Source organism: Ascaphus truei, chromosome 1 (genome assembly GCF_040206685.1).
Source record: "Ascaphus truei isolate aAscTru1 chromosome 1, aAscTru1.hap1, whole genome shotgun sequence".
Classification (NCBI taxonomy): Eukaryota; Metazoa; Chordata; class Amphibia; order Anura; family Ascaphidae; genus Ascaphus; species Ascaphus truei.
Genome location: NC_134483.1, coordinates 88258836 through 88273845, shown reverse-complemented (window position 1 = coordinate 88273845; position 15010 = coordinate 88258836). Strand labels below are relative to the sequence as shown.

At 45.0% G+C, this 15010-nt stretch overlaps 1 protein-coding gene across 5 annotated transcripts in view; it reads left to right on the top strand.

Annotated features, from left to right (window-relative positions):
• Positions 1-15010, top strand: part of IQGAP2 (IQ motif containing GTPase activating protein 2) — a 501518-nt gene that overhangs the window by 253346 nt on the left and 233162 nt on the right. For all 5 annotated transcript variants that reach the window (XM_075591289.1, XM_075591271.1, XM_075591261.1 and 2 more), the window contains 2 exons: positions 759-967; positions 1136-1285. In XM_075591289.1, coding sequence (XP_075447404.1) covers positions 759-967; positions 1136-1285 — 359 coding nt within the window. The remainder of the gene's footprint in view (positions 1-758; positions 968-1135; positions 1286-15010) is intronic.

The window sequence follows — 15010 nt, the reverse complement described above, 5'->3', positions numbered from 1 at the left end:
GCAGCTACACACACACATACAAATTCTGCAGCTACACACACACAAACTCTGCAGCTACACACAAACACACACAACCTGCAGCAGACACACAAACTGTGCAGCATACACACACAAACTCAGCAGCTACACACACAAACTCGGCAGTTACACACACACCCTGCAGCTACACACACACATACAAACTCTGCAGCTACACACGCACATACAAATTCCGCGGCTACACACAAACTCTGCAGCTATACTCAAATACTCACACAAACTGCAGCAGACACACACAAACTCTGCAGCATACACACAAACTCTGCAGCAGACACACGCACACACAAACTTGGCAGCTATACACACTGCAGCTACACACACACAAACTCTGCAGCTACACACACACACACAAGCTCTGCAGCTACATACACAAACTCTGCAGCTACACACACACACACATACAAAGTTACAGTTTGTGTAATATTAAGTGTCGCTTTTAAAACCTTGTGAGCCATCTCCATGCTTTGCAGGCCTCTGTGGCAGGGCAGGGAATAAGGAATAGGAATCACTTACCTTCAATTTTGGAAAAGTAGTTTCTGGAAACGTAATTGTGTCTTTTTAAACTGTGTAAATTATTGATGGAGGCTAATATTCTACACGTCTCCTATAATGTCATGGGCTGATACTGGTGAAGAAGCATTTTATGGCTCAGTAATCCGTGTAAAGGGGCAGGGCATGTGTGAAATTTGTGTGCTTACACTTGTCCTACTTCCCCACAGTTAGCTCTGACCATCCCCCGCTAAACGTTGTGCGCAAGTTTGTCTACCTCCTGGACCAAAGTGATTTGGACTTTGAGGAGGAGCTGGAGGTAACAAGGTTAAGAGAGGAAGTGGTCACGAAAATTAGGTCAAACCAGCAGCTTGAAAAAGATCTCAACCTCATGGACATTAAAATTGGATTGCTGGTGAAAAACAGGATCACTTTACAGGTGAGTGTACTGTACTGTATGTATGTATTATGTATGCATATGTATGTGTAAGAATGTATATCTTTAATTGTATCGTGCCCACAATGTACTCGCCCCTTTTTGTTCTTCTGCGCAAGACTGTAAGGCAAGCAACTACAAGTCCTCAATGCTGTACATTTCTCTGTGCAGGATGTCGTGTCCCACAGCAAAAAACTGAACAAGAAAAGCAAAGGCGAAGTGGAAGAGATGCTGACTGTAGATAAACAAGGGATCAAGGGCCTGAGCAAGGAGAAGAGGAAAAAGCTTGAAGCCTATCAACACCTGTTTTACCTTCTACAGGTAAGTGGCTCCTCTGTTCACTAGAGTCAAATGGAAAATGTGCCAATGATAACCGTTTTTGTTGGCTTAGCTGCTGCATACTTTCTGTATATAGTTTTTTTTCCCCCCTCATGCTTCTGTTTTGGAATTCTTGAAACAGCTGTTTCTTTATGAGCAGTAAATAGTAAGGAGGAAAAACAGGGGTTGGGATACACAGCGATTGAAATTCCTATGTGGTGTGAACAAGAGCCATTCAAACCAGAGACCCGGGTGCTATTTATATTACAATAAGGGTCGTGCTTCTTGAGAAGTTAAAGCTGCTGTATGACCTACTGTAATATTTTTAGGTGTAGTACAGGAGTGGCCAACTCTAGTCTTCAAGGGCCACCAACAGGTCAGGTTTTATGGATATCCCGGCTTCAGCACAGGTGGCTCAATCGGTGGCTCAGTCAACGGCTGCCGGCTGCCAGTGTCCCACCACTATTAGTCGATTTTGTGCTGCTCACTTACTGTTGGAATTTAGATGAAACATGCTTGGAAGTGTTGTAGTGCATCATACATAGCAACATTCCAACTTTTCACATCAAAGTTAATTGTAGCCCTGGGTTGGGCAACTTGATCTAATAAGTGATCCACGGGTGCAGCCTTTACACACTCATGACAGTTAAAAGCTACAATGCTGTATCTGGATTGAAAAAGATGCTGTAAAATACAGTAAGACGTGGATACAAATAAAACATTCACAATATTAGAAGTCATAATACAATTATTTAAGCTGGTTTGAGTGGACACAGGCGAGTACATTTTGTCCGCTGTCAAGTGCTTACCTGCGGCAGGGTCCGGCGGTTTTGTGATGCGGCGATCGCCGTCTTCTCCCCTGCAAATTGTACTCTTTCCCCTGCAGGTCCTGAAAAAATGGCTGTGCGGCGTCTATTGGTGCTCCATATGTCGTGACGCCCCGTTGCCGTGGCTATTTTTTCAGGACCTGCAGGGGAAAGGATACAATTTGCAGGGGAGAAGATGGAGATCGCCGGGGACCCTGCCGCAGGTAAGAATCATGAAGGGGGGGGGGGGTGAAAGGAGTTTTTTTGGGGGGGTAAGTTACTTTGGGGTGGTTTGCGAGTAGGTTTTTCCCTAGTTTGTCAAGCCCTGATTATGGGCATAAGTAACATTTACAGACCGGATTAAAATTGTGTTAGAAGAGGTAGGGTAGACCTGCATGTGATAGAAGAGGCACTTCCTCAAGGAGCTTACAATCTATAGGTAAGGTAAGTTGACATTGGGTACAGGGGATGAGAGGGTTGGTGCGTTTCAGAGAACATAGAGCAGCTGAAATATTACCAAACGGCCACACCCTTTGGCAACCGCCAAAGGCTAATGCCTTTGGGGCGACTCAGGTGTTATATCTAAGAAATTATTTGTGGAAATGAAAAAAGCAGCATGGTAACACTCACTATCTCAATGAGACATGCTAGAAGAAGGGCGGATGGAATCCAGGGGTTCTGTAATTGCACTTGTCATATAATGTTATTGACCTTCCTCTACCTGCTGCGGTCTGGAATTTGCTGGAGCCGTATTGTATTGTATGTCTTTATTTATATAGCGCCATTAATGTACATAGCGCTTCACAGTAGTAATACATGTGGTAATCAAATAATTAACAGATAATATAAATAACAGGTCATGGGAATAAGTGCTTCAGACATAAAAGTAACATTAAGGAAGAGGAGTCCCTGCCCCGAGGAGCTTACAGTCTAATTGTTAGGTAGGGAGAACGTACAGAGACAGTAGGAGGGAGTTCTGGTAAGTGCGTCTGCAGGGGACCAAGCTTTATGTATCATGTGTTCAGAATATCCACAGTGCTATTCATATGCTTTTTTAAGCAAGTGTGTCTTAAGGTGGGTCTTAAAGGTGGATAGAGAGGGTGCTAGTTGGGTACTGAGGGGAAGGGCATTCCAGAGGTGTGGGGCAGTCAGTGAAAAAGGTTTAAGGCGGAAGAGGGCTTTAGATACAAAGGGGGTAGAAAGAAGACATCCTTGAGAAGAACGCAAGAGTCTGGATGGTGCATAACGAGAAATTAGGGCTGGGATGTAAGGAGGGGCACGAGTGTAAAGCTTTAAAAGTGAGTAGAAGAATGGAGTGTGAGATGCGGGATTTGATCGGAAGCCAGGAGTGGGATTTTATGAGGGGAGATGATGAGACAGATCTAGGAAAGAGTAGAGTTATTCTGGAAGCAGCGTTTAGAATAGATTGTAGGGGAGACAGGTGAGAGGAGGAAGGCCTGACAGCAGGAGGTTACAGTAATCAAGATGGGAGAGAATGAGGGCCTGAGTCAGAGTTTTAGCAGTCGAGCAACAGAGGAAAGGGCGTATCTTTGTTATATTGCGGAGGAAAAAGCGACAGGTTTTAGAAATGTTTTGAATGTGAGGGGCGAATGTGAGAGAGGAATCAAGTGTGACCCCTAGGCAGCGTGCTTGGGCTACTGGGTTAATGATCGTAGTTCCAACAGTAATGTGGAAGAAGGTAGTAGGGCCAGGTTTGGGAGGAAGTATGAGAAGCTCAGTTTTAGCCATGTTGAGTTTAAGGCGACGGAGGGCCATCCAGGATGATATAGCAGAGAGACATTCAGAAACTTTGGTTTGTACAGCAGATGTAAGGTCAGGTGTTGAAAAGTATATTTGTGTGTCGTCAGCATAGAGGTGATAATTAAACCCAAAAGATGTTATTAGGTCACCTAGAGAGAGTGTGTACAGAGAAAAGAGAAGAGGTCCCAGGACAGAGCCCTGGGGTACCCCCACAGAGAGATCAATAGAGGAGGAGGAGGTGTTAGCAGAAGAGACACTGAAAGTACGATGGGAGAGGTAGGATGAGATCCAGGATAGAGCTATGTTCCGAATACCAAGAGTATGGAGAATGTGAAGGAGAAGAGGGTGGTCCATGGTGTCAAATGCTGCAGAGAGGTCGAGTAATATGAGCAGAGTGTAATGATCTCTGTCTTTGGCAGCATGGAGGTCGTCCGTTATTTTAGTGAGGGCTGTTTCCGTTGTGTGAGCAGTGCAGAAGCTAGATTGTAGAGGGTCTAGGAGAGAATAGGTGTTGAGAAAATGGAGCAAGCGAGAGAATACAAGACGTTCAAGGAGTTTAGAGGCAAAAGGCAAGAGGGAGACAGGTCGATAGTTAGAAAGACAGGTAGGGTCAAGCTTGCTGTTTTTGAGTAATGGTGTGACTGTTGCATGTTTGAAGGAGGATGGAAAGGTTCCAGAGCAGAGGGAGGAGTTAAAAATGTGTGTGAGCGTAGGGATTATAGTAGGAGCAAGAGGTTTTAGGAGATGGGAGGGAATGGGCTCAAGAGGGCAAGTGGTAGAGGGAGAAGAGGCGATCAACAGCGACACATCCTCCTCTGAGACAGTGGAAAAAGAGTCAAGGAAGGCAGGAGGAGAGTTAGGAAGAGGTGTAGGATGGGAGGAAGAAACAGAGGGGATGTTCTGCCGTATGGATTCCACCTTTTCCTTAAAATAGTCAGCAAAGTCCTGAGCGGAGATGGAGGAAGGAGAGGCAGCTGTGGGTGGTTTGAGTAGAGTATCAAAGACAGAGAACAGTCGGCGTGGGTTAGACTTGTGCATGTTGATTAGTGAAGAAAAGTAGGCTTGTTTAGCTTGAGAGAGGGCAGAGTTGAAACAGGATAGCATAAATTTGTAGTGAAGGAAGTCTGCGAGAGTATGAGATTTCCTCCAGAGGTGTTCAGAGGAATGAGTGGAGGAACGCAGCATGCGCATGTGGGAATTTAGCCAGGGTCTAGGGTTAGAAGGGCGAGTGCGGCAGAGAGAAAGCGGGGCATGTAGATCAAGAGAGGAGGACAATGCAGAGTTGTAGTTCCTAACCAGGTTGTCAGGGTCTGTAGCAGAGCTGAGAGAGGAGAGGGAGGAGTGTAAAGTGGACTGAAAGTCAGGTAAGTGAATAGAGCGCAGGTTTCTGCAGAACCGGGGGGGAGGTGGAGAAGGGGAGAAGCGAGAGAGAGAATGAGATGAGGTGATGGTCAGAGAGAGGAAATGGAGAAATCGGAGAGAGAGAAGTTTTTAGTGAAAACCAGGTCTAAGTAGTGGCCATCCTTGTGGGTGCTGGCTGCAGTCCACTGTTGAAGGCCAAAAGAAGAGGTTAGAGAAAGAAAGCGGGAGGCCCAAGGGAGAGAGGGGTCATCAATGTGGCAATTGAAGTCCCCAAGGATAAGAACAGGGGAGTTTGAGGAGAGGAAGAAAGAGAGCCAGGATTCAAAGTGAGAGAGAAAGGCAGAAGGGGAATGAGTAGAGGTAGGTGGGCGATAGATGAACGCCATATGGACAGGGAGAGGAGAGAAAATGTGGACAGTGTGAGCCTCAAAGGAGGGAAAAGCAAGAGATGGAGGAATAGGAAGGGTTCGGTAACGGCAGAGAGAGGAGAGCAGGAGCCCCACGCCTCCACCCCTGCCATCAGTGCGTGGAGTGTGGGAGAAGGAAAGGCTACCATAAGAGAGGGCAGCTTCCAGAGCAGAGTCAGACTGAGTGAGCCAGGTCTCAGTTATAGCAAATAGGAGCAGAGCGTGAGAGAGAAAAAAGTAATGTACAGAGAGGAACTTGTTAGAAAGGGAGCGAGCATTCCAAAGGGCACAGGAGAAAGGGAGAGAGGAGGGAGGGTGGCAGGGGATGGGTATGAGGTTGGAGGGGTTGACACCAGAGGGAGTAGAGTTTGCAATTGGCAGGCGAGGACGAGCGCATGTAGGAATAGGGCAGGTACCAGGATTGGGAGAGATATCCCCAGAAGCAAGGAGGAGAAGCATGGATAGAAAGAGAATGTGTGAAGATGATTTGTAGGGGTGTTTTTTAGTGCAGGGGATATAGTTGTGTGGTGTCAGAGGGCGCAGGTAAGAAAGGAGTTCATGTGAACAGAGAAGTGATGAAGGAAGGAGAGCTGGAGATATATGAATAGAGTTAGAGACATACTGAGGCTGGTAAAAAGAAGTGCATAATTTGAGAAGTCGTGAAGTCACAGCAAATATAAATGGTAAAGGCAGCATCACAGCAGTAATGATGCAGTCTGGTATAGATGATGTCCTCCTTTCCAGCGTAGTGCAAATGCAGGAATCAGGGCCAGTTGGGGGTATCCACTTCTTAACTTTCTTTTAAACTTGAGTTGTTCAGTAGTCCTGCCACTTATAATGTGCCACTTGGATATGTGCTGCATGCAGACTAAAGCTGTTCTACCTGGGTTTATATGGGCCTAAATGACAGTTAGGTTCTGTCTGCTTAATTAGTACATATGAGGCACATTCAAACAGATGGTTTTCTACAAAGGGTGTTCCCTGCCTAAGTGGCAACACTTAATTTGATTAGGGGTAGACAGAAAACAGCATTTAAATATGGTTTTTACCTAGCATTGTCACTTGCATATACTATAATACACACAGCAAAGGCTTCAATGAGAGGATTTAGAGATGGTTTTTACCTGAGGAGAGAAGGATAAGATCCATTAGGGTAAGAGTTCCTTCCTTTTAAACTTGAGTTGTTCAGTAGTCCTGCCACTTATAATGTGCCATTTGGATATGTGCTGCATAAATAAAAGATACCCTATTTCCTCGATTGTAAGATGCCATCGATTCTAAGACGCACCCTTGATTTAATAAAAAAAAAAAAATTGGGGAAAAAATCCCACTATATTAAATGTGCAGAATTTTTTTGTTTATTTTTTAACTAGCAGGGTCACATGACACTTCAATAACCAATGGTGAGAAGGAGGCAGACACAGAATGGGGAGCGACAGGCAGAATGTGGGGAGAGAATGGGAGGGAAGGGGGGGGAGGGAGGCAAGGGGGGGAGGGGAAGGGAGGAGGGGAGGGAAGGGGGGGAGAGAGAATGGGGGGATGGGAGCACACACAGACCAGAGAGAGACAGATATGGCAGGGGCAGTGGCAATGTGGGGGGGATTTTTCTTAACCCTTTTGCTGGCAGAGCAGCTAGCATCAGATTTCAAAGCAGTGAAAGAAGGGAGCATGAGAGAGCAGTAAGAACAGGATGGGTAGGAAGGTGTGCTGGATAAATAAACACACTAGCCATGAAAGAATTACCCTCCTGGCTTGTACTATTGCTCTCTTGGTATGTTTGTATATCAAAAGGTGGAATATATATATTTTTTCCCCTCTTAACTGTTTGCTGTTAATTGACCAACTGGAACAAGCTGATTTATTGGGGCGGGGGGAGGGTCATGTGACTGCTTTAGATGTATAAAACACATATCCCCCTTGCATTGGCAAGGTAGCATTGGCATCTTAAGAGTGATGCATTTAAAGTGACAATAATAGTTAGACTATAGTTTGACTATAGGTGACTGGGGACTGCATCCTTTCTGCAAACTCTTACTCAAGGCAACAAACGGTGGGCTTAGATGACCACACTTTGATCCCATGCTTGTTAACCTGCATATTTTAACCCCACACCCGTTTACAACTTATTTCACTGCAGCCTCTCCCAAAACTGACTGCACAAAAATACCTCCCACACTAACTCAGACCACTGAAACCCAGAACTGACACTAGCATTGCAATGCAGCAAAACATTTGACAAGGGACAGGCACACCCCTGCTGTTTTAGTCTGCACACACTCACAACAGCTCCATGCAGCACTGCCTACCTCTGGCATCATGAACCTGCTATGTATCGTAACTTTTTTCTTTCTCCTGGCCTCATGGAGATGTTACTCCCTCTATCCACTACAAACTCCTCTGTCCTGGCCCACACCCAACATCGAGGAAAAAAGAGAGATCCAGCGCTCCACGGATTTCAAGATAATGAATTTATTGTGCCACACAAATTTATTATCTTGAAATCCGTGGAGCGCTGGATCTCTCTTTTTTCCTCAGTGTACTTTGGAATTTTCCTGGCAGGTACTTCCTTGAACCAGCAGCACCGGTAAACTGTATGTATTTATTTATATATTGTGGTGTGCAGCCTTAAACCCCTTTACATCCACACCCAACATCACCATACACCCTGGACTACTCAAAAGCCTTTCACTATCTACAGAATGTTGGTGGAGAACTCTAAAAAACAGCACACCAACCACTGCTCACTCTAATGGCAAACACCACAAATTTACAACTCGCAAACAACTACCCAAATTTCTGCTCATACTATTACTCTCTTTAGCTGGTGATATTGAACCTAACCCAGGTCCTCCCATTTCAAATCTGACCCATGCCCCGGAGAATTCCACCTTTAAATTCCAAAAAGGGCTATCTGTCGCCCATATAAACATCCGGAGCCTGCTGCCCAAACTGGACGAACTAAGGGCATGGTGCCTTATGCATAAACCCAAAGCCATCGTTCTTACAGAAACATGGCTAACCCATAAAACCCCTGATGCAAATATCGCCATTCAGGGATACTCCATTTTTAGGAGAGATAGGTCAAAGAGAGGAGGAGGGGTGTTATTTTATATTGCAGACACATTACAATTTACACTGTTAAATTGCCCCCCAAGCCCACCCTCTTTTGAAATTCTAGTTGGCAAGATCTGCCTCCCATTTTCTAAGCCCATCTTGCTCGCTGGCATCTACCGCCCCCCTAAAGCCTCTCTACAATCCCTGGCTGATATCACCCAGTTTCTTGGCTCCATTTCCTCTCTGAACGAGAAGAGTGAGCTGCTAGTTCTTGGGGATTTCAACTTCAACTGGCTTGACCCTAAAAACCATAAAATCCAGATACAACTCAAGTCACTTAACCTATCACAACTCATTTCCCAACCCACACGGACAAACCTGAAATCGTATAACCATTCCTTGCTAGACTGGATTCTCTCCTCAAACCCCAGCAGAATCCAATCCTCTGGCATCCTTCCTGACATTTTCAGTGACTATGCAATAGTGTACTGTGTAAGGAAAATTAAACCGCCCCATTCAAGCCCTAAAGTTCTCCTCACTAGAACATTTAAAAACTTTAACCCACAACAGTTTCTGGATGACCTTACCAACTGCCCATGGCACAAAATCGATTTAATTCCCGACCCTGATTCTGCGCTTGACTATTTCCAATCCGAGTTCTTAAAACTCTGCAATACCCATGCTCCACTATGCAAAATAAGGGTACGGGGGGGCCATCTTCCATGGGTTACAACTGACCTTATTGCACTCTACCAGCTCAGGGATATCTTGTGGAAAAGCTACAAAGTAACTGGCACTACCAAGGAACTCAATCACTACAGATGACTGCGAAACATGTGCACAAGGCAAACAAGGCACTCAAAAGCACAATATTACTCTGACAATCTCCACCAAAATACATCAAACCCAGCTAACATCTGGAAGGTTATCAACAATATATTCCAGCCTCCTAACCATCAACAACCAAGTAATATCACTAAGGGGGATATTACTCTGACAAACCCCACTGATATTGCAAATGCATTCAATGATTACTTTGTGGGGGTGTGTCACTAACTTATTAGCGAAACGCAGCCCAAACCACAAACCTGAATCTCATCCTGGGAGTGCCCACATAGCCACACCCCCTCCCAATGCCCACTATTTTCAATTTGGCCCAGTATCTGAAGAGGAGATTACACAAGCGCTCCTCAAACTAAAACTAAGCAGCCAATGTGGACCTGACTTACTACAATCTAGGTTCCTACGACTTGGTGCCCCAGCCATTGCTAAACCAATTGCTTCCATAGTCAACTCTATCCTGTCTGCAGGCCATATCCCTAAGACCTGGAAAATTGCCAGAGTTGTCCCAATCTTCAAAAGTGGGGACAAAAACACTGTCTCAAACTACAGACCAATCTCACTTCTCCCAATTCTATCCAAAGTCATGGAACAATGTGTCCACTCCCAATTAAGCGATTACTATACCAAGACAAATTTCCCTAGCCAATTCCAATCTGGCTTTCGTCCCAAACACTCCACCGTAACTACCCTGCTAAAAGTTTGCAATGAAATCCATTGTGGAATGGAACGGGGACAACTCACTGGTGCAGTATTTCTAGATTTTGCAAAGGCTTTTGATACAGTTGATCATGCTATCCTGCTTAACAAACTCCAGAGCTCTGGAATAGGGAAGCATGCTTTAAACTGGTTTCAGTCCTACTGTACCTATCAGGAAGATCCCAACATGTGTCCATCTCAGGCTCTAACTCCAACCCCCTGGATATCACCTGTGGTGTCCCGCAAGGCTCTGTTCTGGGGCCCCTACTCTTCTCAGTGTTCATTAATGATCTTCCCACAGCTTGTAAGGAAGCCTCAATACACATGTATGCAGATGACACAATCCTATATGCACACAGCCATAGCCTCTCTGACCTTCAACACATACTTCAGTCTGACTTTTGAGACTCGAAAACTGGATTTCCCAAAACAAACTCTTTTTAAACACTGACAAGACTGTAACAATGGTATTTGGGACCAAGACTAAATTTTTAAAGCTTCCAGCGACTGAGCTCCAGATTAGAACCAACGCTAACACCACCCTAACCCCTGTCACTAGTTTTAAATACCTGGGCTTATGGTTTGACTCCCACTTAACATTCGGCATGCACATTGATACCCTGACAACCAAGACCGATGCCAAACTAGGGGTACTTTACAGGAACAAATCCTCCCTAAGTCTCCTGGTCAGAAAGCGTATCGCACAGCAGATGCTAATGCCAATTATTGACTATGGAGACATAGTATATGGCACGGCACCTCAAACCCACCTTAGCAAACTTGACACCCTCTACAATTCAATTTGTCGTTTTGTTCTCCAATGCAACTACAACACACATCACTGCGAAATGCTCAAAGAACTAGATTGGTCGTCACTAGAGTATAGGCGCAAAGTTCACCTTTCCTGTCTTGCCTTTAAATTCTTTATGGGCAAGCTACCCAGCTATCTGAACAAGCTCCTCACCCCTACCACATGCAGCACTTATCATCTGAGATCAGACTCCAAAAGACTGTTCATGGTTCCAAGGCTCAACAAAGTATCCGGCCGTTCCTCCTTCTCTTACCGTGCACCCCAAAACTGGAACAACCTACTCAACAAGAGACTCTCACATCCACCACCAGTTTAAGGTCTTTCAAATCTAAGGCTGTCTCACATTTTAATCTGGTCTGTAACTGTTTCATTCGCCCATAATATACATTATCTTTAACTGTGCATGCAATGTCTTGTATATAATGTATACCCTGTTCATTTATGTAACTGTATTTGTAACCATGTATTATTTGTCTTAACTCTGTGCCCAGGACATACTTGAAAACGAGAGGTAACTCTCAATGTATTACTTCCTGGTAAAATATTTTATAAATAAATAAATAATTTACATTTAGTGGCCCTTATTATAATGTTACCAAGTACCTTTTTATTCCTGTACTCATTGCTTTCCTTAAAGTAAAAATAACATGTTCTAACAATCTCCTATCTTGCTTTTGCTAGCAGAGAGAGACACACACACACAGAGACACACACAGACACCGACACACACACACACACACAGAGACACACACACACACAGAGAGACACACACACACACACACAGAGAGACACACACACACACAGAGACACACACAGACACCGACACACACACACACACAGAGACACACACACACACACAGAGAGACACACACACACACACACAGAGACACACACACACACAGAGACACACACTCACAGAGACACACACACACACAGAGACACACACACACACACAGAGACACACACACACACAGAGACACACACTCACAGAGACACACACACACAGAGACACACACACACACACACAGACACACACACATACAGACACACACACACAGAGACACACACACATACATACACACACATACATACACACACACACAGAGACACAGAGTGACACACACAGACACATAAAGAGACAAACACTCACACACAGAGAGTGACAAACACATACAGAGACACTCAGAGAGAGACACACAAACACATCCAGAGAGACACAGCTACCTCTGCACCTCCTGCATTTCACACGGGATTCGGGAAGTGGGGGGGGGGTATTCGGGAAGTGGGGGGGGCTTCGGGAAGTGGGGGGGGCTTCTGGGCAATGTTGATGTGCCCTGACAAACATCTCCGATCCCTCTGCACCTCATGGGAAGGGAAGGGGAGGAGAGGGGGGTGATCACAGCCATGTGCTGTTCATGCACACTGTAAATATCCCGGCCGGCATCTGCAGCAGCGCCCCTTTGCTGATTTTTTTAAAATACATCGATTATCAAACGCAGACCTATTTCAGCCATGTGAAAATAGGGAAAAAAACGTGCGTCTTAGAATCGAGGAAATACGGTAATAAATAATAGATGTATACAAAATATACATTTTTACATATATGCATGGTTACATATTTGCATAGTAGTTTAGGTTGATCAAAGATATATCTGTCAAGTTCAACATGTTATATTATAAATACAATACATTTATCTAGAGGAAGGCAAACAAAAACCGCAGTGAAACATGTGCAATTATAACTCAAAAAGTGGAAAACTAAATCCCTTCCTGACTCCTGAATTGGCACCAGATTTACTCCTGGATCAAAATCGTTCTGATGTTTAACTTAATTGGCGTATCATGGTGTACCTTTCCTTTATACCTTTCCTTTATAAAAAAAAGATATCTAGCCTTTACTTACGGATATCTACTGTATCTGCCATTACAATCTCAATGGGTATCACATTTCACATTTTACTGCTTTAACAGTAAACAACCTTTTGCTTTGCTGCCGGTGAAAACTAATCTCCTCCAATCTCATGGGATGACTGTGTCATTTGTGCTGTTCTTGGGATGAAAGTTCCTTGTACTGACCTTGAATAAATTTGTTAATAGTAAATATATCCCCTCTTAGATACCCCTTTCCTAATGTAAATAGACCTAATTTGGATAGCCTTTTGCCATAACAGACCTTTTATACCCTTTATTAATTGGTGCCTCTTCTCTGCACATTTTCCAGTTCCAAAATGTTCTTTTTTTTTTTTTAATAGAGCGGTGCCCAAACCTCTATATTTAAAGTGTGATCTTTCGCCACTATACAGTGGGAAAATGATACTGTTTTCCCTTCCATGTATACCCAGTGTTAGGGTGAGTCCCCAGTCAGCACTGTGGCACGCGCGTCCGGCGGGGGGGGCGGCCCGTGCACTGCGCTGCACCTCGATCTGCGGTCTGGGGGAGAGAGGGAGCATTTGCGATGGGAGGAGGCGTGGCGGTGGGTTTGCTGCGGTGTGGCCATGACCTCACGTGGCTGGTTCGCCCTCATTGGCTGAACCGCATCCGTCGCAATCTGAGTTTAAATTTCGTTGCCTGCCTGAAAACCTGTCGCGCACAGCTGAGGAAAGGTGCGCGACAGGGTACTAACTGGGACCGGCCTGACTGTGGGGCGGAGCTTGAACGCTCGCCGAGGCATGCGCTGTATAAGGGACTGGGGCCGCCCCCTTATGCATGATCTTATCCTTTTGCCTGACATTGAGCACTATTGCCAAGTCTGCTGTCTACGAGCACTTCTAAATCCTTCTCCATCAAGCATTGACCTCCTGTTTTCCCATTTAGTATGTGTGTATCTGCTTATTCTTGCTTCGTAAAGTAATAACATTATCTACAGTATATTAATCCTCCTCCTATTTACATGGCCACGCTTCCCGTTTATCCAAGTCCTTCTGTAGAATAATGACAGCCTGCTCTCATTTTACTACCATACAGTAATTTAGGGCTGAAGCAAAGATGGAAACTTTGCTCTCTATGCCAACCTCAAGGTAATTCATAAACAGGCCCGGCCCTAGGCGGTAAGCAGGTAAGGCACCGCCTAAGGGCGGCTAGTCTCGGGGGGCGGCAAGAGGGTGAGAGTAGCAGCATTGTGGCTTCGCTTTTTTAAATACATGTAGGTTTGAAGCAGGGGGTCTCTGGACCTGAACCCCATTAAGTTCAGCTCCTGAGACCTCCTGCTCCCTGATGTACTTACTTCTTATGGGGTGCTGGTATATCGGCGCATGGTTAAAGCCCCTGTGCCAATAGAAAGCCGCATGTAAAATGATCGGCTTCCTATTGGCCCATGTGATGGGACGTCTAAACCTGAGCTGAGATACCAGCACCCCCTAAGGAGGTAAGTATCTCAGGAAGCAGGGGGCCCCCAGAGTTTAAATTAACAGGGTTTAGCTCCGGAGACCCCTGCATCATACCTTTGGGGTTGGGGGGAGCAACCTTAGTAGTACTTGCCTAAGGGAAGCGCATAACCTGGGGGGGGGGGAGGGAGCTGTTTAATCATGAACTCCATGCAGGAAAATTTACAAAGCATTTTAAAAAAATTTCATTTGTCATTTTTGCTACTACATTGTGCTCCGTATGCAATGGTTTCTGTCATGCATAACTTAGAAGCCTTTTGTGGCTCAACTGTAATCTTCCAAAGATTCAAAGTGACAAATCTGTGTTGTGCACGTTCATATCCGGAGTGTGTGGTTGAACTTGTATACCGGACAGTGGCACACACCAAGCCTTCCAGAGTCACCCAACTAGAAATAGAAAAATGATAGTGCACACAGAGATAGCTAAACATAGCATAAGGGGATATTTATCTGTGTCCGGTGTTTTAAGAGCAATCAGCTTTTTTTTCTTAATGACGTTGAGGTTTTGTTTTCCTTGATAAATCTGGTGTTTTGTCCGCGTTTTGCACTAAACATAAATTTTAAAGCAGCAATTCCCCCTGAATCCCATAGGCATTTATTAACTT